Source organism: Polypterus senegalus, chromosome 4, assembly GCF_016835505.1.
Source record: "Polypterus senegalus isolate Bchr_013 chromosome 4, ASM1683550v1, whole genome shotgun sequence".
Lineage (NCBI taxonomy): Eukaryota > Metazoa > Chordata > Cladistia > Polypteriformes > Polypteridae > Polypterus > Polypterus senegalus.
In genome coordinates, this window is record NC_053157.1 from 164,517,576 (window position 1) to 164,543,481 (window position 25,906).

General features: G+C 36.0%; 1 protein-coding gene across 4 annotated transcripts in view; it reads left to right on the forward strand.

Moving 5' to 3' along the window:
• Positions 1-1,449: 1,449 nt before the first annotated feature.
• htra3a (HtrA serine peptidase 3a) overlaps positions 1,450-25,906 on the forward strand; it is an 88,554-nt gene continuing 64,097 nt past the window's right edge. Inside the window, exons 1-5 of one of the 4 annotated variants that reach the window (XM_039751616.1) lie at positions 1,450-2,496; positions 12,670-12,769; positions 16,000-16,222; positions 20,416-20,610; positions 21,314-21,346. In XM_039751616.1, the coding sequence (XP_039607550.1) occupies positions 2,088-2,496; positions 12,670-12,769; positions 16,000-16,222; positions 20,416-20,610; positions 21,314-21,346 (960 nt within the window). In that variant the 5' untranslated portion in view covers positions 1,450-2,087. Of the gene's footprint in view, positions 2,497-12,664; positions 12,770-15,999; positions 16,223-20,415; positions 20,611-21,313; positions 21,347-25,906 lie in introns of all 4 variants that reach the window. The other 3 variants (XM_039751615.1, XM_039751613.1, XM_039751614.1) reach the window with 3 other exon arrangements.

A 25,906-nucleotide genomic window follows, 5' to 3' on the forward strand; every position in this document is an offset into this window, starting at 1 on the left:
ACGTAAGAAAATGACAAGACATATTATGATCAACAACAAACCCCTCTCAGATACACACCAGAATTATTAAAAATAACTTCTTGTCAGTCAGAGTTAGGCACTATACAGATGAATTACTGTTGGTATAGTACCTTCCCTCCCTGCTGTATGAATGAATATGCATTCAGATCTTGGTTTACACCTTGCTTCATCAGTTGTTGTTATGAAAGTGAATATTATACTTTAAAATTATCAGTGAATGATGTGCCTAATATTTTATCGTCATGCTAAGTGTCTGATTGAGTCAATTGCAAAGTTAGTGTTTATGTTTTGCTCTCTAATGATGCCTTATGCAATGGCTAATTTGGCACATACAGTGCCTAAGGCTTTGTCTGATGCTGGGTATGAATGAAACTGTATTCTACTCTATGTGACAGCAGAGGATGTACAACTGTCCAAACCAGGACACAGTATACATAGAGCCCAAAGTCCAGCACACAACACACCTTTATTGTGCATGGGAAGCATTTTTCCCTCATTTCCCATCTTATAGAGCACAGTACAATAAGCACCAACACAAAGCCTCTTTCTTCTTTTCTCACTCTTCTGTCTCTTGTTCACCTCCACTCCTCCTCATTGTCCACCACCTCCTAACTCTGGCTCCCTGAATGGAGTGAGGTGGCCCCCTTTATAGCGCACCCAGAAATGCTCTAGGTGTTCCACAATCTGCTTCCGGCCACATTTGTGGGTGTGGCGGCAGCCCTGCAAAGGAGGACTCAGCCATTCTCGATGTGCCCTCTGGCAGTGGGTACGGGCCCCAGTAAAGTTGAGCTTCCATGCTCTAAACCCGTGGCACTGTAGCAAGCCAGGTGGGCTGCCCTCTGTTGTCCCAGGGGATGTAATGCCCCATGCAAGCTCCTTCCCATATACAGTATATATCATTACTGACCATCTTAACTCAATTCAGGGTCATGGAGGGACTAGAGCCTTAACCTGGCTGCATCTTATGCAAGGCAGCAAACAACTGTGAATGAACTTCCAGGATGAAAACCAGAATACAATGAGGGAAAAAATGCCTCCTTGAAAACATACAAATATCACAAAAAGAGCAAATGAGATTGGGTTTGAATTCACTTTCATGGAGCTTTTGAGAAAGAATTTCTAACCATGACAACACCCATTAGGTACACATATAACCCACAACGTTTTATTTTAAAGTTTACTAAGTAAATCCTTGAATTGCTTTATACAACTGAGGCTTGAAGCTTTTCGAAGTTTGCACGTTCTCTAGATGCCTTTGTGTTGTTCTCTGGGCTCTCAGGCTTTCTCCCACATCCTCAAAGACATGCTGGGTAATTGAACTGAGATTCCATAGTGATTCCTGTGGGTCTGTTTCTGTCTCGGCCCTTCCATGGACGGGCAAAGTATACACAGCTGTTTCCTGACATACGACGTGTGCTTTCTGCTTGGGTTCTGGAACCCGCGACTCTAAACTAGATTAAGCGGGTTTGAGAATGTTATATTATTACAAGTAGTAACACTGAAGTGAAATATCTGAATTCTACAGCTCATTTGGACTGTTGGCGGCTCCACGGGGAACCAAAAATCCACTTACGTCACCGGTATCGTGTTCGTCTCTGGCTCTTTTCTCCTCCTTCTTTCCACATGCGACTCTTCCAAATTACAAGGGGGAGAGAGACAAATAAAGCCGCATCCTCTTGTTGACCTAGAGAAGATGCTCCGAATTCTACAACAGAGGAGTGAAGCTGTACAAATACCGTTATTCCCATAACTTTACGGAAGTTGTCATTTTGTGCCCGAAGCGTTCGTTTTCTTAACTTCCAAGTACATGTTTATCTTTATTCCGAGGAAGTTCACTACCTCATGTGCCCACACAGACGTGCCTCAGCCTGGAATGAGCTTGTTTGCGTAAAGCCAGCTGAAGCGCACGGCGGTGTCCGCGGCCGACAGTTCTTTCCCAAATTCTTCTAACTGCTTACTGTGCACGTTAAGCTTTTTAAAAGTATAACGTACTACTTAAAGCGACGAATATAAGCGGCTTTATCTGAAAAGCACTCTTGCACTGGTAACTTCTGCTCTGCGTCGAAATGCAGGTTTTAATAGTCGGGGCGCTTCTGCTCTCCTTCAGTCAGTTAAGCCGAGCCGAACCGGCGCCCAAGTGCCCTGAGCGGTGCGACGTGAGCCGGTGCCCAAGTCCCAGCTGCCCCAGTGGCTACGTGCCCGACCGCTGCAACTGCTGTCTGGTATGTGCCCAGGGCGAAGGCGAACCCTGCGGGCGCAAAGACGATTTACCGTGCGGAGACGGCTTGGACTGCAAACACCCCGGCGGCAAGCGCTTTGGAAAGGGCGTCTGCCAGTGCAAACACAGCCACAAAGTGTGTGGGAACGACGGCAAGACCTACGGGAACATCTGCCAGCTGAAAGCGGTGAGCAGGAAGGCTTTGCAGCAGGGACTGCCGGCGGTTATCCAGGTCCAGAAAGGAGCTTGCGAATCAGGTATGAGCAAAAAAATTCGTCCAGGGCCGGCGGATGGTGTTCAAGGTTAATAAATGTGGGGGGCATGTCGGGTACAACAAAGCGCTTGTTTGTACTTTGCTATTACTATTATTGGCTTGGGGTCGGTTAATTTATTTTTGGGTATTTAAATGAATGCTTTGATACTCCTTTATATTAACAAGATAGACATAGATGTAGACACTAAAAAGGCACTATATGACAGATGTAAAAGGCGGTATATGCTAGAGATAGGTACATGTAGAGGGCATTATACAGTAAGATGAATGCTACTATATGACAAAATATATACTTACTTACTTATGCCCTCCACCCCTTATGGGCCGCCAAAGGTAGATCTCCAGAGATTTCTGTCCTGGGCCATTGGGGATGGATAGGGCACATCCTACGTAAACCGCAAACTAGTATCACCAGACAGGCTCTCAGATGGAACCCCCAAGGAAAACGGAAGAGAGGCCGTCCAAAAAACACCTGGCGACGCGACCTCAAGGCAGACATCACAAGGACAAGGAGAAAACCAAGATTCTTAAGATCAATTCCAACAGCAACAACCCAGTCACACTGAATGGAAGTTCCCTGGAGGAGATACAGTCCTTCACCTACCTGGGCAGCATCATCGACCAGCAGGGTGGAACAGATACAGACGTCAAGACAAGGATCGGCAAAGCAAGAGCCGCCTTCATCCAGCTTAAGAACAAAATATATAGGTAGATGTAAAATGATCAATATGGCTGAAAGATGGGTAGATGTAAAGGACCATGTTTTAAGATAGATTGTCACAACGTATTCACTAAATGTATCATATCTATTATCAAATACATAATTGTAATTTTGTCACTAGTTCGTAAAATATATTAGTTACTTCCTTGGATCCTGGGCAAAGAGATAGAAATTGAAACTACCTGTTAAGTCTACGTAAAACAACCACATCTACTTATTGCTAATAAAAAATGCTTTCAGCCTTTAACAATGAATGAAAATGTCCTTTGACATTTACAGTAACACAAAAAGTTATAGGTTTGAAATATGAATTTTGAGTGAAAATGCTGGCACAGATATATGTTGGTGATGATTGAAGTGACTGCCCTCTATCAATGTAAAGTGCTTTGATTAACTAGAGAAGCTCTATATAAATGTAATTAATATTATTATTATTATTATTATTATTATTATTTTTTTTCCACAATGAAGCAAAATCAGGAAGGACTAATAAATGCTGACTGGGCCTAGGCCAAAGTAGGATCAATAATATAAAGTGTGTTGTTCATTTTTTAATAGGGTTTGTTAATGTGTGAAGAGCATGTCATATGTTTGGTATTACTTTGTTAGCAAAATCTAGACAAAGAAATCTGTGGTACATTGTTCACTGTTAAGTAAACATTGCTCACCAAGCACATTCTGAAAACTAGCCTAGTATTTGTACTAAAAACACCTGTTAATCCTCCACCCTCCATATAGTTATTTTTGGATCTGTTAACAATGTTGTAAATACAAAGAAGAAGTGTTCTATTCGATAAAATAATTAACTTAACCGAGTCAAGTGCCAATCATAACTTGCCATCTCTCATGGCCCTGTGATTGAAAATGTTCAATAAATGAACTGTTAGATGTGTAATAGACATTCTATACTTTGAACATACCATTCCTTTTACTTGTACAGGGATCACCATTATCTTATTTCCAAAATGATGAATGAAACAGTGTTCATTGAAATAAATGTACTGTCCTTTAGATGATATACTAAACTCCGAAAGGATGTGGATAAAAGGTCAAAGTAAACTATCACAGATTAAAGACTCCTGCAGCAACTAAAACATTAGGTCTAAAAGAGATTCATGGATAGATTGGGAAATATATTCAGTAATAAATTATGGTGGCAGTTTTGCAATATTATCAATAAAATAAATAAATAAAATAAAATGTAGTACATTCAGTTAATACCAGAGTGCTAAAGTGACCCAAAAATACTACTGCCTCACAAGTCTACAGTCTCAGGCTAAGTTCCAGGCCTGCCTGGTGTTGCCACATTCTTCCTGTTTCTGAATTTGATTTTTTCCTGGATACTCCTATTTTTCTTCCAACATCTTGAAGACATGCAGGAAAGGTTAATAATAGCAGCTCTGAGCTGGCCGGTGTAAATGAGAGGGGAGTGTGTGTAGGCTGAACTTTATTGAATGATTTATTGATTGCCTGTATTATTTGTCCTGGGAATATGTACTGTATCCTTGTTTTTTATGTTTCTGCTGCTGTATGCTTCTGAAGTTCACCTGACATTAATGATGGTTAATTTAATCTAATCTAATCTAAATACACTGACACTCTGGCTAATGTTGGTATCCACCTTACACCCAATGTTAGTGCTGGCCGCTTATGATCTTGGACTGTGCAAGGAGATTAGAAAATGGATGGATGAACAGATAAAGTAACATACTTTAAAAATAAAAGTGAATAATTTGAAAATAACACATGTACTTGTCAAGCCTATGTATGTTATATTCTAGTTATATTTTCTCTTTGTATTGTGTACGGTAGCCTATTTTTCTAATAAGAAAAAAGGCTATATGCCAAATTTTACGGCTTTTGGCCAAACATTGATAAAGGTGCAGTGCATGATATGTTTATTGTTTACACATCTTTCTCCTGTGTACTGTGTTGAAGCATTCATACAATTCACAATAAACTTTGCATTTTGTGAGCTTTTACAGAGAGACATAACCAGGGCAGGATAAAACGTAATGTTTGCTTTTTTTAGATGAAATAGTTCAGAGTATTTAATACAGTTGAAGAAATATATTTTTGAAATGTATTTATCTTTTGAGCCAATATTAAGTGCATGAATTTCAGTGATGCATAGTATAAACAAACTAACTTAAAAAAATCTGGCTAAGCCTCCCCCAACTGAAAAGAATAAAGACCTGCTGTTAGAATGCTGACTAAACACAGCTGAAAAGTATGTAATAGGAGGATGTAGATGTCTGCCAAGTAGTTTTGCGTTGTGCATCAAGGGAGTCAATCTTAGTCATATAATGGAATTGACATCTAATGAATTGTAGCAAGCATCAATGACAGATTTAAGAACTCTCCCCAGCCTCATTTTTCACTCAAGCTTAAAGTCACAGTAGAAGCAACCTGTATTAACTGAAAGCATAGCACTTCTTTTAAATGCTCTTATATGATCATGTGCTATGAAATATTGTAGTTATAGATCTTCAGTGAATAACTTATTAAAATACCATTGACAAAAAGCGTTACAGGAAAGTCTAATTTTACCTTTTTTCACGTTTTTTTCAATTTGCCTTCAGGAGGCCAGGGTCTTGCATATTCTTCACACAAGGACATACAGTATAATCATTTATTGTATGATCTGTGGAGTGTGAATAATGAAAATACAAGGCAAAAAAGGGGAACAAGAGTTAAATATGATTTGCTTCCAAGGACTAGCACAGTTTTTCAGATTAGCAATAATTACTGTAAAAGTTACAAAAGCTAATGTGCCACAATTTTTCTGCCTGCCCAATGGCTATAGTATAATAGTGAGTAGGATCATGTGTCAGTCCTGCTTTGGGCAGTTTTCAGACAATCTTATTGATGTTTGCATCAGTATTGTATAAAGTGAATGTGGAAGCAGCAGTAAGTCTTCTTAAAACTCATTAAATTACAGCCTGTACATGCACATAAATTAAACTGTTATTAATTGCTTAGGTAGGTTGAAACAACCACTATCCTTCCATTTTAATGTAGTTATAAACCTCTAAATGGCATAATCTCATATAAGACATAATTTATAAAAAAACACAAATAGGCTGACCCTGTGTCATTATGTGTGTCTTCTGCATTTTACTGGTGTGTTAATAAGGGTAGGTTCCTCCTTTGTGCTCGAACTGAGTTGAGTAGGTCTGAAAGCAAATTGATTGAAGAACATGTGTGCACTTTCATGTGGTTCTCAAATGAGAGAAATATAGCCTAATAGTACCTCCTTGAAATGTGCAACAAATCTCTAAGAACTGTTCATAGAAAAACATATGGTATGTTCAGACTACACAGAGTGGACATCCCACTCCACATTTAATCCCAAAACCCATCCACTCTGAAGAACAGTACTGTGTACATTCCTACCCAGAGTAATCTTCATCATTGTAAAAATGGATTTTATGGTCCACGTGCAAGATACTGAAAAAGATGCAGTGCTTTTAAGATGCTTCAGTTCTTTCATTCCCATTTTAAACTATCACAGCCAAGGCATTTGGGGAATTAAACTGGGGAGTTTCATATTTGAGATACATATTATTCCAATTAGGAACATACTAAATAATTAAATAATATAAATACAATATCTGAAATGTTACCTTTGTTGAGTATTCATATAGTGCTTTTATATATATATATATATATATATATATATATATATATATACATATATATTCAAATAGTGCTTTATTGATTCACTTCCACCATCTATAACAGCCAGTCATCATTTTGGATTAGTCTCTATTAATTCTGTACATCACAATGGAGCAACATTGTCAAATTTGTCCTTGCAATATTTCCCAAGTTATGTTCAAAAAAGATAATGGGTCAACAATATGAACTATTGCCAAAGAGTTATGATGGATCTGCAATGTTATAATTCTGCTAAACAGTTTTATGGATCTGCAGTTTTGTTGTGGAACTGTGCTTTGGATTGTTGCTCTGTAGAAATACAGATTTCTTACTTAGTTATGGTTTTCACGCATTAAGGTGCAAGCATATTATTTTACTTTTTTATTTATTTAGTACATTGTAATGCATTGAAGTTGCTCTGAAGTTTGAACAGATTTGCTAGCCCTGCTGTTGTAAAGCATCCTCATCACATAAAACTATCATGTCCATACTTTACAGTGTGTTGTTATATTCCTGCTGGCATGCTGTGTCTAATTTTGTGTGGTATTCACACAGAATATTTCACTTCAGTCTCATCTGACCACAAGAACTTTGCCCACATATCTGCAGTATCCTCTAGGCACATTTTGCAGATACTTTGTGAACAAAGATATATATTTCTTTCAGCGAGGACTTCATCCTTTTCGCTCTATCATAAAGGAAGCTCTTGTTGAAAGTCTTGAATTTGCACATCCCAGGTAACAGCCAGGAACACAAATTGTACAAGGGGTACTGGTGAAATGTAATAAACTGTAATTTCTTTTGGGAAGTGCATTTTTTTTCTTACACTCACTTGGGAAATCTTCCTTGAAATTTAATATTATAAATTTAAAGAAAAATGAAAAAATTAAATAAATTTAAGGTGAGCTCCAGCTTTGTTTCTGTTGCTGACTGAGTATAGTCTGGCAACCCGTGACCCTGTCTGAGATGAAATGGGTATGGAAAACAAAAACCAGAGGAATGACATTAGCATTTCTTTGGTGAATTAACATATGTGGATCATAAATCAAGAGGAGACGTACAGCATTCAGCGAATTACACATGAATCATGGTGTACAGTAGAGCAAAGATAACGTATTAGTATCACTTAATAACAGGGTTTTCATTTGAAGGTGTCTCAGTGTAGCCTCTGCAAACTTAAATAAATGGGTCAGACAGTAGTAGCAATAGTAACAGTACTAGTACTAGTGGTAGTAGTAGTAGTAGTAGTAGTAGTAGTAGTAGTATTGTCATGTGTGCAGAGTAGCTCATATAATAAGAAGCCCCAACCCTAGGGAAAACAAAAAAAGAAAAAACATAAAAGATTAATTGAACAAGTGGAAGGGCTCAACATCAACACATATGAGGAAAATAAAAATATACAAACCAATGAAAAATGCTAATGACATGCATAAATGCATAAAAAGAAGATTTTTTTTAATCCAATTTAGGATCTCAGGCAGAGTTTGTCCCAGCAGCACTGGCTACACATTGAGAACTAACCTCTTGCAGTGCATTAGTACGTTAAGGAATAAGAACATTTTATAGATTAAAAGATCATTTAAGTGGCTAAATGAAAAGTTCAGATACAGTGGCATTCACATTTACCGAGAGGGCGGAAAATGTTACTCTTGCTTTCTGCTAATGCAGTTTGTCCAGGAAAAATTCATCTATCAGTCCCCATGAAAGAAAGACATGTCTGTGAGGTTTTCATGGGATACAATATAAATGTTGTGAAGTAACATGCAAATTATTCCAAAGGTTTTATTAGGAATGCCTAAACTACTCTGTTAATATTTGTAACCTTTTGTTGGGTGGTATTTTATGTGTAGCATATTTTAAATAAGCGAATTTACACCCAGCCAGCCTATGAATTTTGTTCCTTTAATATCTGAATACATCATTAAAGATAATGTATTTAAAATGTGATGCTTCTCTATTAATATAACACATATCTGTTGGTATTTATGTGTTTAAGAATGAAAATGCAGTGGTACTCTGTCCTAATCAAGAGCATACAAGGTGACATCAAATCTTCAAAGTAAATGTTCAAATTAATCATCAATGTGGTGGTATCATGCCAAGCTGCATAAACCAGGCCATTCTCTCCTACATCTCCAGCTCCAGCTGAGAAATTCCAAGACACTTACATGCCATTCAAGGTATATAATTCCTAAAGTGTGTTCTGAGTATAAGTGAACCCTGCCTGGAATTGGGGTACTGGCACCTACCCCTGGAACTAGGCTTTGGGTGATATCAGATAGACCCCAGGTAGGCACAGCTTGAAGAAGGTTCATTGAGTTGCCCTTCAATGTGTTTACCAGCTGGGAAATGAAGTGAAGAGGTTGGATGCAATGGCAGCTGGGTCACAGGAACTGACTAAACATTAATGCATTTTTACTAAGTATTTTATAATAATGTAACATTCTCAGACCTAATACATTCTAGCGCTGTTGTATCCTTTTTGTAGCCTAGAGATCAAAAGTACACACAGTACTCCAGATGAGATCTCAGCAGTGCATTATAAAGCTTGAGCATAACCTCCTTGGACTTGTACTCAAAACTTTGTGCTATATAACCTAACATTTTGTTTTCCTTCGTAATAGTTTCTGAACACTGTCTGGCAATTGATAGTGTTGAGTCCACTAAGACTCCTAAATCCTTCTCATAAGGTGTACTCTTGATTTTAAGACCTCCCATTGTGTATTCAAACATAACATTTTTAATTCCTATGTTTAATACCTTACATTTACTGACATTAAATCTGCCCAAGCCTGTATGCTGTCCAAGTCCTTCTGTAATGATTTAGCGGATTCCAAATTATCTGCTAATCCACCTATCTTGGTATCATCTGCAAATTTATATTCCTATCTAAATCATTTATATATATTAAAAATAGCAGCGTCCCTAGAACTGACCTCTGAGGAACACCACTCTTAACATCAGCCAATTCAAATAAGGTTCCTCGTGCTATCACTCTCTACTCTCTGAAATATACAATATTTCTCTCAGCTTAGAAAATAATATAGTACCAATAAAAAACTCTCACAATTTTCAATAAAAAACAAAGTACATTTTTATGCAAAAAGAAAAAAAATTCAGTGGCATTTGGATTTCCTAGGTTACATTGCAAATCACTGTAGTTAAATATCCAGCAAACATGAATTCCTTGAACTTGCTTCTTCTAAAACCCGTTCCAACAATTTAATGCACAAGGGAAGAATCATCTTGGGGTGGGATACCATCTCATTCTGGGGCTCACTCACTTTTACATCTGCGCTAAATAATATTAGGCTGATTTAGAGATGCGAGTTAGCCTGTCATATACATTATTGTAATGTGATGGGAGTTCATAATGCCAGTGAAAAAGACCTATGCAAACATCACAGAAACTGTAGTTGGTCTAGGATTTAAACCCCTATGAAGATGTGTAGTTTATATCAGAATTCTACATTGGCTTTACTTCAAATGTAATGACAATAAAAAATGGAACAAATAACAGTCAGTTTTTCAATTATTAAATGCTCAAGTAAAGTGAAAAACAAGCAAACACACTTGCATGCACCAATCCATCAATTTATGGAAGCAGCTTATTTTAAATACAATACATTATGTATTTTATGCCTTTAAATTTCAGACAATTCATTATTATTTCAAAATGTATTCATTTATACACACTTATAATGCAATACTGTATATACAAACATCTTTACTGTGTTAGGGTAAAACATTTACTTATCCTTTAGTAGAATTGGTGTTAAGTATGTTCTATTTTTCAGGGGGGTAGAATTACAGGAAGTAAATCTCTTGTGCATGTTTTATTATTTAGCCACACTTTCTTTGCCCACATCATATTTGGAAAGTTTGTTTTCAGACAAGAAGCACCAAAGAAGAAATACATCTATCTATCTATCTATCTATCTATCTATCTATCTATCTATCTATCTATCTATCTATCTATCTATCTATCTATCTATCTATCTAAATCCAAAGTCAACCTGTCTATATTAGTCCGCTTTTCACAAGGGAACTACTTAACGGAATTCGATTGGGTTTTTTTCTATAGTTTGCTTGTCCTGTTTAACTACTACGTGGGCGGAGCCGCGGGGACAGCTAGTATATATAAATAAAATCTTTGTGGTGGTCAGTTGTTGTGTGGCTTCTACATTGTTTCATTTCTTACTGAGGAGTTAGGTAGAAGAAGAAAAGTTGAACATGTACAGTAAAGCAATACCTATCTCCATATCTCTTTGAGTAAGGAACAGTAGTTGGTTAATCCCAAAATCCATCCCTGTTTCAGCTACTTTAATACTTTTTCAGATGTTTTTCACAACTTTTCTGGTTTACTGTAATTCTGTGTTAAGTGATTTTTTACATTAAAATTTGTAAAACGTGTTCAAAGAGCAGCTTACCAAGTGCTGGTTTCAAACCAAAAGCCAAGGTCACTGAGCACACCAGTTGGCTCATCATTATTTCCTTCCCGTCAGATGCAGAATCATCTATAAAATTCTGTCATTAAACTAAAAAGTAGTCAACAGTAACATTCCTACAATATAGTGTCTGTTCACACTGCCTAATCCATACAAATTCAACAAACAACTAAAGTCTTCTTTCCCCAAATTTTGCAACACACTCCTTTATTAAGGTTTTGTAGTTTCTGTTACATGGAAATTTCCTTATAAGTCTATGGCAAGGCTTTGATAGACATTTAAGTCAACTCTAATCACCCATCTGTTCACTGTTGAATTCCTGGAATCTTCGTTTGGCATTTGTTCTCAGAAATGGAAATAAAATGCCTTTTTAAAAGGAAGGTTTTTTTAGTTAATAATCTAAAAGGTAATTATAATATTCTAATATGTTTGCACTGTAGCTTTTATAGGAGGTATTATTGTGGAAAAATAATTACAGAAGGGAATTTATTAAAGTGTGCATTTGTCACTGTGCTCTTTTTTCTGTTGTACATTTGTTACCATGCCCTTTCATCATTGTGCTATTGCCCTGCACACGTATGCTGTGCCACCATTTACACATGTCTGTTTTAAATAGACTTTGGTTACTACTTTTCAAAAGAACTGTTACATATTTTTAAGCCGTTGTTGAATTAAGGTGTTGCTGAACTTGATTTCTTTGAAAAATGCCTGTTCCTAAATTGATCTAGGTGGCTACCAGTATTTTTGTTCTTGGATTTTCTCTGGACTGATTTTAAAGCAAATTGTTGGACTGTTATGGTATTAGTATAGGTTTAATTGAGTAATATGTAATTGTGATGTTCAGCATTCCAAAAATAAAACAAAAATTTATTTGACGTTTTCTTACTTCATGCTCTTTACCATCAGAGATTTTGCCCAACTCCAATGTAGGTATGAGTGTCTCACATACACATGGTTAATAAAAATTAGTTACTGATTTGTTCATATTATTATAATCCTGACCATATTAAATTCCTTATATAACCTTGTAGTAACTCACAGTCCATGAACAATTCCCTTTAAATTTTGTTATTTTTCATTACATGGAGTAGATCGAGTCAGTCAAACCCTTCTGAAAGTCTTTAGTTTGTCATTTTTAGACAAGTAATAAAAAGTAATAAAATAATGCCTGCTATCTTTTAACTATTTAGACAGAAAGTGATTCACCTTATATACTAATATAGATTATTGGTGTCCATTAATGTTACTGGATGAATTCCTCTTTATTTTGTATATATAAATGTGAAAATGTGTTTACTAACATATATATTTTTTTCTGCTAGTATAGGTCCTCAACACCCAAACAGCCCAAGGTATAAGTTTAACTTTATTGCAGATGTGGTGGAGAAGATTGCTCCAGCAGTCGTGCATATTGAACTCTTTTTAAGGTAATTTACTCCTGAAAAACATTTTGAGTATGTACCAGAGAGGAGAAACTACTTTGTTTATTTTGTGTTTTCTAGCTGTATCTATCCATAGTCCAATACAGGGAGTCCTTAAAACCAGTGAAGAAAATGATACCGATAGATTTACTGTATCTGTAATTGAATTATGTTAATAATGTATAATAGGAAAACAAGAAAGTCAAGAAGAAACCTATTGTATATTGATAGCAACATGCACAAGAGAAATAAACTAGGACACTGTGCCAGTATTTTTAATAATAGGCACACAGACACACAAACTCACATTGGTGTAGTTTTAGTAAGGCAACTAACCAGACTATATGTCTGTGACATTTTGGGTCAAACCATGCACCTGAGAGAAAATCTATATAAATGAAAGGCGATCATACAAACTACACACAGAAAGAACCTCTGCCCTAAATACAACTGGAGTCGAAGCTCTGTGAGATACTAGTGCTACCTCAACCTCTGCTGACCATTGATGAGGAATATTAAAATTCTTACAAATTCCAATGAGTTATGTATTTTAGCTGTATTTGCACGAAATGTTATCATGTCTGTCTGTTTGTCTGTCCATCTGTCCACATGCAATACCTCAGCACCCAGTTTACCGATTTGTAAAAAGATTTGCATACTAAAGTTATTGTGAAAATTCAGTTTTAATTGACATATCGTGAATAGAGCATGCTGTATAAATAAAATAATTTTGATAAGTATTCACTGATTTTCAAAATTGTCTTAGAAGTGCCAGTAGAGGACAGGAGATAATGTGGAATACTGGATTATCACTATATGTGGGTTCATATTAAGTGAAAAACACCATTGAGTGAATTTTCAAACCCATTTATCATAGAAAATGAGGACCATTCTGTGCAACCTTCAAATTTACATAAAAATGTAATTCAACTTCTGCATTTTCGTTGTGAAGGCAAAATAGAACTCCAATATACATTACAACGGACGTGTGAATTATGCAGCATGAGTTGTGTAAGATTTGTTTTTAAAACATGAAATTAACCACTACAAGCTACATGGAGTTTAAAATGTGTCAAAAATATTTTTGGATGGACTATTGCTTTAACTTGTCTAGAAATGAATGGAAGAATATGCTTCTTAATTGTGTCTTCATAAGTCATTATGTTACACTAAAAAAACATTAAGAACAGGAATACAGACTAATTTTCCACTACATTCAAAGCTCCCCGGATGCATCAGAATATTGCACCATATGTTCATTTTTGTTTTTCCCTGTAACAGGCAACATATTCTGTGGTAAATTCTAGATTATATGTCTTAGTAGTGAGAAGCGGTACAATAAGTATAATTTCTGCCTAACAGGTCTGCTGCCTGCTCCATTTTCTATCTAGGGTTTCCTTTTGCCGTTTGTATTTATTCGGAGTTTCTTATGAAGCCCCCTATTTTATTTTCAATCTTTTTAAGGTTTTGCCATAGCTTCAGTCCCAAGCTTTTGTTTCTTTTAGCATTGTTTGTTTATTTTGTTGTTTTTTGTGTATTATTTTGCTATTGTTTTGTTCATGAAAACCTTTTTGTTAACTTATTTCTTTAAGTTGTGGTTTGCATTAAGTATTTATTTATTTTAATTTATTTATTATTTGTTTTAATATCAAAATTATTGCACTTGATTTATTAACTTAAAATTCTGATATCTTGTTGCCATCTATAACAAATGTATAATATCAGTAATATAAATTCTGATGTAGATGGATGGATAGTTAATGAATGCAAAAAAGTCTTTCCTTACACAACGCTTAGCATGCCTCAGGTGCGCTCTGAGACATTAGCTCCTCCTCATGTTGTTTTGCTCCCCTTTTGCCGTTGTAGTCTGGATAAGAGTTGCTGGTGTTTTGACCTTTTTGTTTAATTTTCTGACATTGGGCTCTGTTCAAGATTTTGATTTCTGTAATTTGTTTTTAGATTTATATCTACTTATTTGAGTGATACCTTTAATTGAGTCCAAAGCCTTAGCCACCACACCACACTTCCTGCTTTACTTAATCATTTTGAATTAATCATTCTTTTTAGCTTTACGAGTTTGGCTTCTTTTTAAAAATATGTCATCAAACGCAAAAAAAAATAGCTCTATAGCTCTGGAACCAAGAGATTGTTATAGATCATGTTATAAATTGTCACAGTGAGAAAAGGCTGAACTCAGTCACTTCACTCAGTACGAGTGGATGGATACATGTTCAAATATAGATATTTCTTACCCTTGTTCAGAAAACGTCAGAGTGCAAGAGTGAACCGCAAGTTAACATCAAGTTTCTGTTGAAACTAAAGAAATGTGCTACTGAAACTATTTCAATTTATTGACTGAGGTTTACAGTGAAGAGTGCATGTCTCATGCATGCATTTCTGAATGGCACAAGTCAGTGCTCAAAGAAACACATTTTTTGTCAGTATGAGATGTGAAAGCAGAAACAACAGAGATCCTCAACTTTCTTTCAGAAAGTAATCGGTGGAATTTCTTTGAGCATTGGCAGCATTGTATATAGCTGTGTGTCAACTCAGAAGGGAACTATTTTGATGGTGATCATAGTTAATTTTCTTAATTTGTTAAAAAAAAAAATGAGTTATAGGCACAGTCTCATTATTTTTGTGTTGGATGTCGTATGTTTAGATTTTGTGCTACTTTTTGAACTCTGGGACGTTTTCTTTGCTTATTAGGAGACCAGATAACTTTTTTGATCTTTGTTTAATTTAGGGTGATTTGGGGTAGCTGCAGTGGGCTGGTGCCCTTCCTGGGGTTTGTTTCCTGCCTTGTGCCCTGTGTTGGCTGGGACGGGCTCCAGTAGACCCCCATAACCCTGTACTTAGGATATAGCGAGTTGGATAATGGATGGATGCATGGATTTGGGGTAGTTCCTGCCTGATGCCTTCTGTTGATGATATAGACTGTCTGATGTAAAATGATGGTTAAGAAATAGACAGAAGGAAGAGTTAGATTTATCCTTCCAATTGTTTGCACACAGTAGACATCCTTTTGCCCAGCAACTTATGCTAAGAGGCCATAAACTTGAATACTGTAAACTACAGTTAATGTTTTCATTCAAAATAAATTAATTGTGTTTATAGGTCTATCCTGAGATGTTAATAAATTCCTTACCAGAAGAGCAAATAATTATACTTGACTGGTTAACTGAAAATATGTTTATTTGTATATTTATTTTTGTGGTTGTTTGTGTTTGTTTCAGGCATCCCCTGTTTAATCGCAATGTCCCACTATCGAGTGGATCAGGATTTATTATGTCGGACACAGGTCTGATTGTAACAAATGCTCATGTTGTAACAAGCACGTCAGCTGTGTCAGGTCGCCAGCAGTTAAAAGTTCAGCTACACAATGGTGACACTTATGAAGCCACTATCAAGGACATTGACAAGAAGTCAGATATAGCAACAATAAAAGTGAACCCTCAGGTGAGAAATTTAAGGGAAGCTTGTCCTTTTAAATTTCAATTCATTCATGTTGGCATAATGTTTCAGTGTATACTGCAGGATTTTGCTGTCAAGATCTTAGACAAAATTATAATAAGTAGTGGCTAAACAGTGTCAGAAAAGCTTTGGAAACACATAGCCTCATTGTATGTAATACATTTTGAAGTTTAAATTTAAAATTTGATCACATAAATAGCAAGTTATTCAGTAGCTCTTATTAGGGTATATTGGAGGTTATAAAGTTAAGCCCCTCTATGTGCCTGTTCTCCAGAAATGTTTTTGGACATCTTTAGGTTCCATTCATGTCTTTCATCTTCTTACTTAGTTTCCTCCTTTCTACTCCTAGCACAATGCTTGCTGAGTTATTTTCAGCCTGCCACACAACTTACTTAAAACATCTCATCCTTTTTCCTGACCATACATCTGTCATTTGTTTCTAATGTGCACTTTGATTATCCAGACTCCATCTGATCGTTCTTATTTTATTCTTTTTAAAGGCTGATTCATGTTCAGTTTTTGTTGGTTATATATCATGTTTTTATATACCATACATCTCATTGTATATCACGTGGCTGGGAGTGGTAATTACAGGGTTTCCAGACAGCCAAGAAAAGTTTGGGGCACGAACCAGGTTGTCCCTTTTATTATCCGTGAACAACGAAAATGAAACCAGAAACAAAAAAATAATGCTGCATGTGTCCCATAAACGGACTTCAACAAGCAAGATGTAAAGCAGTTGTTCCTAGCGGTGCTCCAACCGCCGGTTTGCTCTAGCCGGTCAAAGACACCTCCTTCCAGGATGCCTGGGGGTGTGGCAGGCTTTTTCATTGCTATAGGGGAAGAAGAAGACGAAGTTAACAGTAGCAACCCATCTCTTCTTGGTCAGTTACTACATACCTCGACTGAGCCTGTGAAGAGTTCCTCCAATGCACATGTGTGACAAACTTCTATAAATTTACCTTAATTGGTAAGGAGGTCTTTCAGATTCCATAAATTCTTCCAGAGATTTTTTACTTTTGCTACCACCATCATGTCTACACAATCACCAGCATGCAGTAGACCAGGTAAATAGCAGACTTTTTAAGTTTTTCTTACTATGAACACCTTTCAAGCAGCTTTTACAAGGACGAGTCATACAGTCTTTCACCCACCTCTCGTGGATCCAGTCTTTTGACTTCAACCATTTGTACTTGAAAACTTTTCATATTTGTATGTTATTTTTCAAAGTTGTTTTGCTTTTCCCCTTTAGTACAATATATTTCCTTCAAGAGGCTCCTATGTACTTCTGTGGTCACTACCCTCTATATACCATTTTGATCACCTTTAATTGTCCATCATACATCAACATGTTAATGTATAATTATTAATTCTGTATTTCTTGAAATGCCCCATCAGATGCATTATTTCGCATATTTCAACATGTAATGCAGCATCTTCCTGTTTCTCTGATAAATAATGTTATATGTGTATGTTGGTACTTTTCAAACCACCCCACATTTCATTAACATTCACCTGATGCTTGTTTTTTTGGCAAGTGTTCACTCAGCCACCTGCCTTGTCTGATTTAATGATATTATGAAAAGACTTGCACTTGGTTTGTCACACTTTCCTTTGTACATAGGAATTAACACGTATCTTTTCAATTTGATTGACTTCTTTATTCCTTTGTGTTTGTTAACCATTTATGTTCAGGAAGTTTAGCTACCTCCAGCATTTATAATCTCCTCAATCAGGTTGCCCTGTTTTACTTCTCCTTATCTTCCTTAGTACCTGAATCCACATCTAGGTATTCATTCTCATCATTCGACCACTACAACTTCTGCTTCTTTTTAGCGAACTTGATTGCATTATTATCCCATGTTTCCATCTGCTTTCTTTCAAGCAGTACATATCCCAGAGCTGCTTGTCATTTTTTGCCATATTTTTCACACTTCTGTACACATTCCTCTTCCTTCATTATTTCTTGTCTCCGCTGGGAACTGACGTATGTTAACTTGTTTCTGCATCTTTCTCTGTAGCTTATCTTGTCTCTCTCTCTCTCTCTCTCTCTCTCTCTCTCTCTCTCTCTCTCTCTCATCTTTTAGTGGCCTTTGCTACAAGAGCATTTTTCCTCATGTCTTGGTGATTTTCTTGTCCAGTCCCCTTTACATCTTATACTCTCCTCATTCAACTTTGTGATTTTCATGAGTACTTCCTCTTAACTTTTCCACCTGTTTCTAACATAAAAATCATCAGCAGCCAATGCACTGATTTGGTTGTCTGTATTAGCATCTACCTATTTGTTTATGTTGCCACTTATTAAATCCAAACCCTAATGAGGTACCAGAGTCATCACCAAGAATAGTATTTCACAAAACACCATATGGTCAATATCTGGAGCCTAAGATGAGACTTATTTAATTTCTTTTAAATCAACAATCATTTTTTTCCAAGTTTTTCATTTGTCAATTTTAAGCTATTAATTTACAATGAAGGCATGCAATCATTTGGGAAATTTGGTACTTAAAGGAGAAAGACACATTTTTTCCCACTTTTTAATAGCAAAAAATATTCCTTTATGTGGGAATTCAAATCCCAAGAATCAACGGGTTAGTTAGAAGACGGATTGGCCATGCTTGAATATCAATTGGACGACCATGCATAGAATTATTATTCCACGCTGATTTTTGAGATTTGAGTTCCTCTGTGTGCTTAACTAGATCTGTTAAGAAATGAAACTTGAAAGTTTCCAAACAAAGTCCCAAAAACATCCAAAAATGCCCACTAGAGGGGATATCACTGTCAAACCCCAGCTAAAGGCAGGCAATGGATCTTTGTAAAATAAGAGTTATTTTACATAAAAATTCTCTGAACAAAAATAAGCTTCATGGAAGACAAAAGTGAAAAAGGAGTTCTCTGAAACATAAGGCAATCTAAGTAAAAAAAGACCTAAAAAGTCTATAAAGTCAAAAAAAGAACAAACACTCAAGCATCCGATAATCACAGTAAACACAGAAAATTAAAAACCAAGAAACTCACAACTCCCAAGCACATCTGAATGAACCTCAAAGGACTGTGATTTGACCCTCATCTTTATAGGGATAAGGGTGGTGATGGGCATCTACTTGACCTCTTGGGGAACCACCCACAAAACACAAGAAATGTAATTGAGGCGTCCATATATAGATAAAATCAAATGGCAAGAAAATTTCAAATAGAAACGGAATTTAAATTAATACAAGCAAAAGATTCAAAAAAGTAATAAATAAATTATAAAACAAGGATTTGAACCGCAGCCAAGCGAGTAACCCTGGATGAAGTATAACAAGACCAGTGATGTCACTGGTTTGCTTATCTGTAATTATTTTTGTGAAGATGACTGCATGATTTCATGCCATGATTTTTTTGAAAGCTCCCAGATGAAGTGTGCCATTAATAAATGACTGATGCCCTTTAGAACCTTTTTTAAACTGCAAGAACAGACTTGGTATTTTTAAAAATTCATAAAAAATTATTCACATATGAACAAACATTCCTGTAAAATTATGTATACCATAATTGAAAAAATAACTTCTACTTAAAAAATATCAAACAGCTTTTTAGACTCCAGCAAACTCACTAACCCTCTTCACTTTGTTTAGTTGCTTTTCAGCAACAAAGAACATCTCCATGATTTCTATGCCACCAAAAATGTGTACTTTTCACAAGTACAACTAAGTGTTCGTATTCTGTTCCCTTCCCAGTTTCATGCTTTTATTCAGAATCTCTATCATTTAATTTGGGTTTATAGTTACACTCCTAATATTACAAGTAGCATATAGTCTCTCCTTTATCACCTTTCATCTGCCATCTGACTGCTTACCACCCCCCAACTTTTATGACATGCAGAGTAACTGTGAACCTATTGAAAAACTGAGACCACAGGGTAGGATTGCCAAAAATGTAAACTAGTTGGAATGCTGTATAAATGAAGTAAACAAAACAAAATGAATAAAAGCAGAGTAGCCTATACGGTATATCTGAGATCAGAAAATATTGAAAAATGTACTAACTCCTTTTGAGGGCTTTTGCAACCCTGGTCTTTTACAATTTCAAAAGCTATGTAAAATAACTTGTTGGTAATTTTTGGGATTTTAATTAAGTGAAGTAGTATTTAATACATTTATTTTCTAACCTGGTATGTCTGTGTTTTTCAGAAAAAGCTACCTTTCTTGTTACTAGGCCACTCAGCTGACCTCAGGCCTGGAGAATTTGTTGTTGCTATAGGGAGCCCCTTTGCTTTGCAAAACACAGTTACAACTGGGATAGTCAGCACAGCACAGAGGGATGGAAAAGAGCTGGGCCTTAGGGACTCTGATATGGATTACATTCAGACTGATGCGATAATCAATGTAAGTGAAATAACATGCTTACACTGATTTTCATGTTCTTTAAATGACTCATGCATATCTTGCTAACAAAAATTGTATGTTTTTTCATAATGTAATGAGGAGTCATATTTTACAGATCTGGGTTGAAGTTATTTTTTATATAGCTCCTGTTCCAATGCATTTAATGGGTAATGAAAGGCTGTCTGTTTGGCACAGGCAAACAACATAAAGGAGTGACAGGAAATGTAAAGTATATCCTTTTACTCAGGGTGGAGTGCAACAGCACCACTGACTGAAAATAATTAAGTCAATGTTATGGATGATTATTATTTAATATGTGACTTTAATTGGAGAACCGAAAACTGTCAGCAATACCCATGTGAAGTGTACTTTATGCATTGAAAGTTTCTTGCATGTAGTTTTCACAAACTTGGTACGATATCCTTGCAAAACACACTCCTAATATGCAATCACAAAAATACATTATTATAGTGTTAACAAAATCATGCAGATTTTTTCATCTTTAGCTGGTAAATGAAACACACATACAAGTTGTATAAAGAAATAAAATTTATGGGGTATCAGGATCATTGGAAGTCCTTCCATATTTGATTAAAGCCAGAAATATAAATAAATGCATTATAGACTTCTGAAGTATGCAGCAGTAATAGTATTTTCAACTATTTTAATTGTTTGTTATTCCTGTCTTCTTATTCATAAACAGTACGGAAACTCAGGCGGACCACTTGTTAATTTGGTAAGTGCACTATTATTATCTTAAATCTAAAAAACAATAGGTTGTGTAATTTGGAGTGTAATTTTCCCTGTTTTTGTACAACTAGATTTTATGCATTTAGATTTTAGGAAAGTTGAATGCAATGGCATGCAAAACTCTGCACACAATGAAAAACATTTATTTTGCATCTAGTTCTCATACAGATACTATGACAACTAGCTTTGAGCTAATTAAGTTTAAGTATAATGAAAGAAGTACAGACATTTTAAACAAGTCACAAAAGTATATGATATGCAGTATGGAGGCAGATAAATCAATGCAGTTATCCACAAAATTAAAGCAGGTTTGCTCAAACATTATTTTTTCTCAACACCCAGACATTTTCCTTTAGATTCTCTATTTACAATACATACTGTAATCTGCCTCAGTTGCCTGAGACCTGTCAGACTTACAGACAAATGTTTGTTTTCAAGATCAGCAAAATGTTGTTTGTGGATGAATGCAAATCAATAATAAAATGTGTGTTTTTTTGGTTTTAACTTGTGTCCATATTTTCTACAGCATAATCAAACCTTCTAAGGTTTAAATTATGCATCATTCCCAATATAAATGATGTGGTAAAACTCTTAAAAACTCATTTTCATGAAGTTTTTCCATGTACCAAGATAGACACTAATATAGTCTGCAGTTCTCCTCATGAGAAACCTGCGGTATTTACAATATGACCAAACTGTGATGTTTCCAATAGTGCTGGGCAGCGATTAAAATTTTTAATCATGATTAATCACAAGATTGACTGCAATTAACCACAATTAATCTCAGACAATCACAACAATGACATTATTATGTGCAAAATTCAATAATGAACTCAAAAGTAGTGTATTGTGTGTATTTGGTTTGCAAATACTGTTAGCAAATAAAGTGCTTTTTAACAGCAGTATTCCCTTTACATAGTAGCAGTTAAAATATTTCTTGTAAATCTCAGCTTAAACATTAATGTAATCAAATCAAATGTAAAACCAAAGCTATTTGCCTTTGCCAGGGCATTAACGTTTTATCTAATTTGTTATGGAAAAAAAGTTACCCTCAGAGTCCAGAGCCACGATCACAACATTATAACAGCCACCTTCCAAGCAACATGTTTTCTTTTTTATCTGAACAGATACCAGCAGAAATATTTTCTTTTATCAGGGAGCAGCATAAACAGTCTATATTCAGTAGCAAGTCTTTGAGGACTAATATTTTTTCCAAAAAAGTCGATTTTCTGGAAAACACACAAAGCAATGCTTTCACACATAAATCAACATAAAAAGTCTGTTGGTGCCTGTTGTACCTGCTGTTGGCACCTGTTTACAGTTTGTGGCAGCTTGACATCCAGCAGGAATGCACGGTGGGCTGGCTGCCTGGCTGTTTTTGTGAGACAGGTGTGTGGGGGTGGCAATTGCTGTGAAACGCAACATGGTTTTCTACATCCTGTCATCGTGTCTGTCTTTCCAGGCGAACATTGCCATAGGTGCATCAGCTACACGAACGTGTTCAGCACCATGACCAGCTGGAGACCAATCAGCTGATGCCGGTACCTCACTTTAGTTTTTGATCTACATCTCTAGATGACTTGGATCAAAATCGGAGTCCGACAAATCAGAGTCCGATTCAGAGATAATACGAAAAAAGTCATCCACGGATTATTTTGCTTCATTCACTTTGGTATCTCTCTACATGCCATTTTAGAAGCTGTTTGTTCTTCGCTGCTCATGCACGCGCAGGAAATTGAGGTCAAATCAACAAAGCTTTCCTTCTAGCAAAAGCGAAAAGCACTGCAACAAGATCACCGATCTCTATCTATCGCTAGTGAGACTGAGGCTTACAAAAATAATAATAACAAAAACAGCATTAACATGTGATAAAATAATTGTCGCGTTAATTAATTAATGTGTTAGCGCGATAATGATGTGTTAACTTGCCCAGCCCTAGTTTCCAATTTAGACTATGGGTGTTTGTAACGACAATGTTCTTCCAAAATCCTTTAATTCAACATATTTATTTAAATTCCCTGGGAAGACACAAGAAGATAAGAGATGGGAGTTTGTGATTAACTTGCAGAATAAAAAGGGAAGAGTAATGTGTTCTGGATCACAAAGCAGGTGACAAAAGAAACAGAAAATGTAGTATATGTGAATAGCTGGAAAAATGACAAAGGGAATATTGTGTTTTATAGTAATGGGGTTAAGGCTAGAAGGAGTAAAGTACACGAAGAAGTTGCTGACTGAGTAGAACGAATGGAAGAATGATGTTTGTTGTGAGAAAGCTGAAAGACCAAGCTGTAAGTTTTCAAAAGAAATTAAATTTGGTAAAACAGCAAGACCACCTGGAGTGTGGTTCAAAATGTTGAAGAAGTGGAGTTAAATTGTTGACAGATCATGACTGTGTTTGAAGAGAGAATTCCTGAAAACCAGAAAGATAATGTGCTCATTCCACTATAAAAAGGAAAAGGTGACCCATTGGTGTGTGGATTATATTGACTAATCAGGGTTTTGGGGAAAGGATTGAAAGTCGAGAGAGTGCTCAAAAAAGTACCGTGATTGGGTGAAAGTGAGTGAAATTCAGTTTGGTTTCATGCCTAGGAGAGGAATAACAGATGTAATATTTGTTCTCAGGCAAACAAAGGAAAAGCATCAGTTGACGGGAAATATGCTACAAATGTATTTGTAGATCTGGTGAAGACATTTGACAGGGTGCCATAAGAAGTGGTGATATGGGCAATGAGAACATTAGCTGTTAATGAGTGGTTCAGCAGTAATATCAATATTAGGGTTAGGGTTAGGGTATTCACAGAGAAGATGGAGACAGAAATGGAAATATTGTTTGAAAAGTCTCAAGTTAAATGCAGGAAAGGGGCAGGAGGCAGTAAAGTAGCATGTGCATAGCCATATGGAATGCATGGTAAGTGTTGGTAGAAACTCAATCCATAGCACAATTTGTCAGAAGTGAGTACATAAAAGATGTAGTGTTGAGAAGGATAACCTGCAGGCAGCAAGTGCAGCCTGTTTGTAGAAAGTGTGTGAGAGGGACACAGAATGCTGTATTAAGTGTAAATTTAGATGTTGGCAAGGGAATTGTTTTGGAGAATGTAGGGATCTTCAGTTTCTTATATCACATGTTGCGTGCAGATGGGGATGCAAACACAGCAGTCACAGTGAAGGTGGGAAATGAATGAAGGACATTCTTGAATTTGTTCCAAATTCTGAATTTTAAATGAGATTCTCTCTGGCATTGAAGAGCAAAGTCTATGAAATTATTGTGAGAAGTAGAATGATGTAAGGGAGTAATAAGTAACTAATGAAAGTGAAACATGAGGCAAAGTTGGAAGAACAGAGAATGAGAATTATCACACAGATGTACAGTGGGTCACAATGCGAGAGAAAGGTGAATACAATGATACGAGAACAACTTGGTATGGAGGAGATTAGTATATGCATATGGAGCAAAATGTATTACGGAGCTAGGCTAGGCTCTGTTTTCAGGCTTTACTAGTGCATTATAAAGTTTTTGCTTAACTTATTCTGATTTGTACTCTACACATCATTCAGTTTAACCCAACATTTTGTTTGCTTTTTTAATAGCTTCTAAACGGTGTGTGGAAGCTTATAGTGACAAGCCCACTCTTAACATCTTTTATAAGCAGTACTTTCAAATTTCATATTTCTCATTGTGTATTCAAAACTAATACTTTTTACTTCCTACAGGTAATGCTTTATATTTACTTTACTTTTATCTGCCACAAATCTGCCCAAGCCTGTGTGCTATCCATGTCAATTTGTAATGATTTTGACAGACTCTTGATTATCTGTCAATCCACCTACCTTGGTGTAACCTGAAAATCTAACCAGTTTGGTTGCTTATATTCCTATCCAAATCATTTATATATATTAAAAACAACAGCACCCCTAGTACTGATCCCAGAGGGACACCACTAAATGTATACTTTCTGTCCTACTACTAAGCTAAGCTATGCCTATAGCATGTACTGATAAGATGCACACAAACCCTTCACTCACAACATTCCCTTGCTCCCAGGCAGTTGAAATAATACAGCAAAAAATCCTTTGAAAAGAAAAAAATGCTGTAAAGAGTACTGTATGGCAGCTTAGTGTCAACCAAAGCAAATGCTGTATTTTTAAATATGTTTCACACACAAGCAGTACACAGCACAAAACTCTTTGTAGAATCTGCCAGTGTGATGTACATGCTCTGTATGGCAGTAAAGCTCCAATTAGTCATTTCTAGTTCTCTGGACTAAAACATGCCCTATTGTAATAGGCAACAAAATTACAGTAGATCTCATTCATAATAGATAAAGACTTCTATAGGGAGATAAAATATGAACCTTCAAAAATTCATTGATGAAGTTGACACAGCAGAAATCTTTCAATAAATAGTTTTTTCAATAATTAGTTGAAATCTAGAAAAAGTGCATTCAATATTCATGCCGTTGATGCAAATAACCTTTACGAAATGTATGATAATGAAATAGTTCAGCTCTCATTTAACTCAAGATCATTAATGGAGTGAATAGCCTGC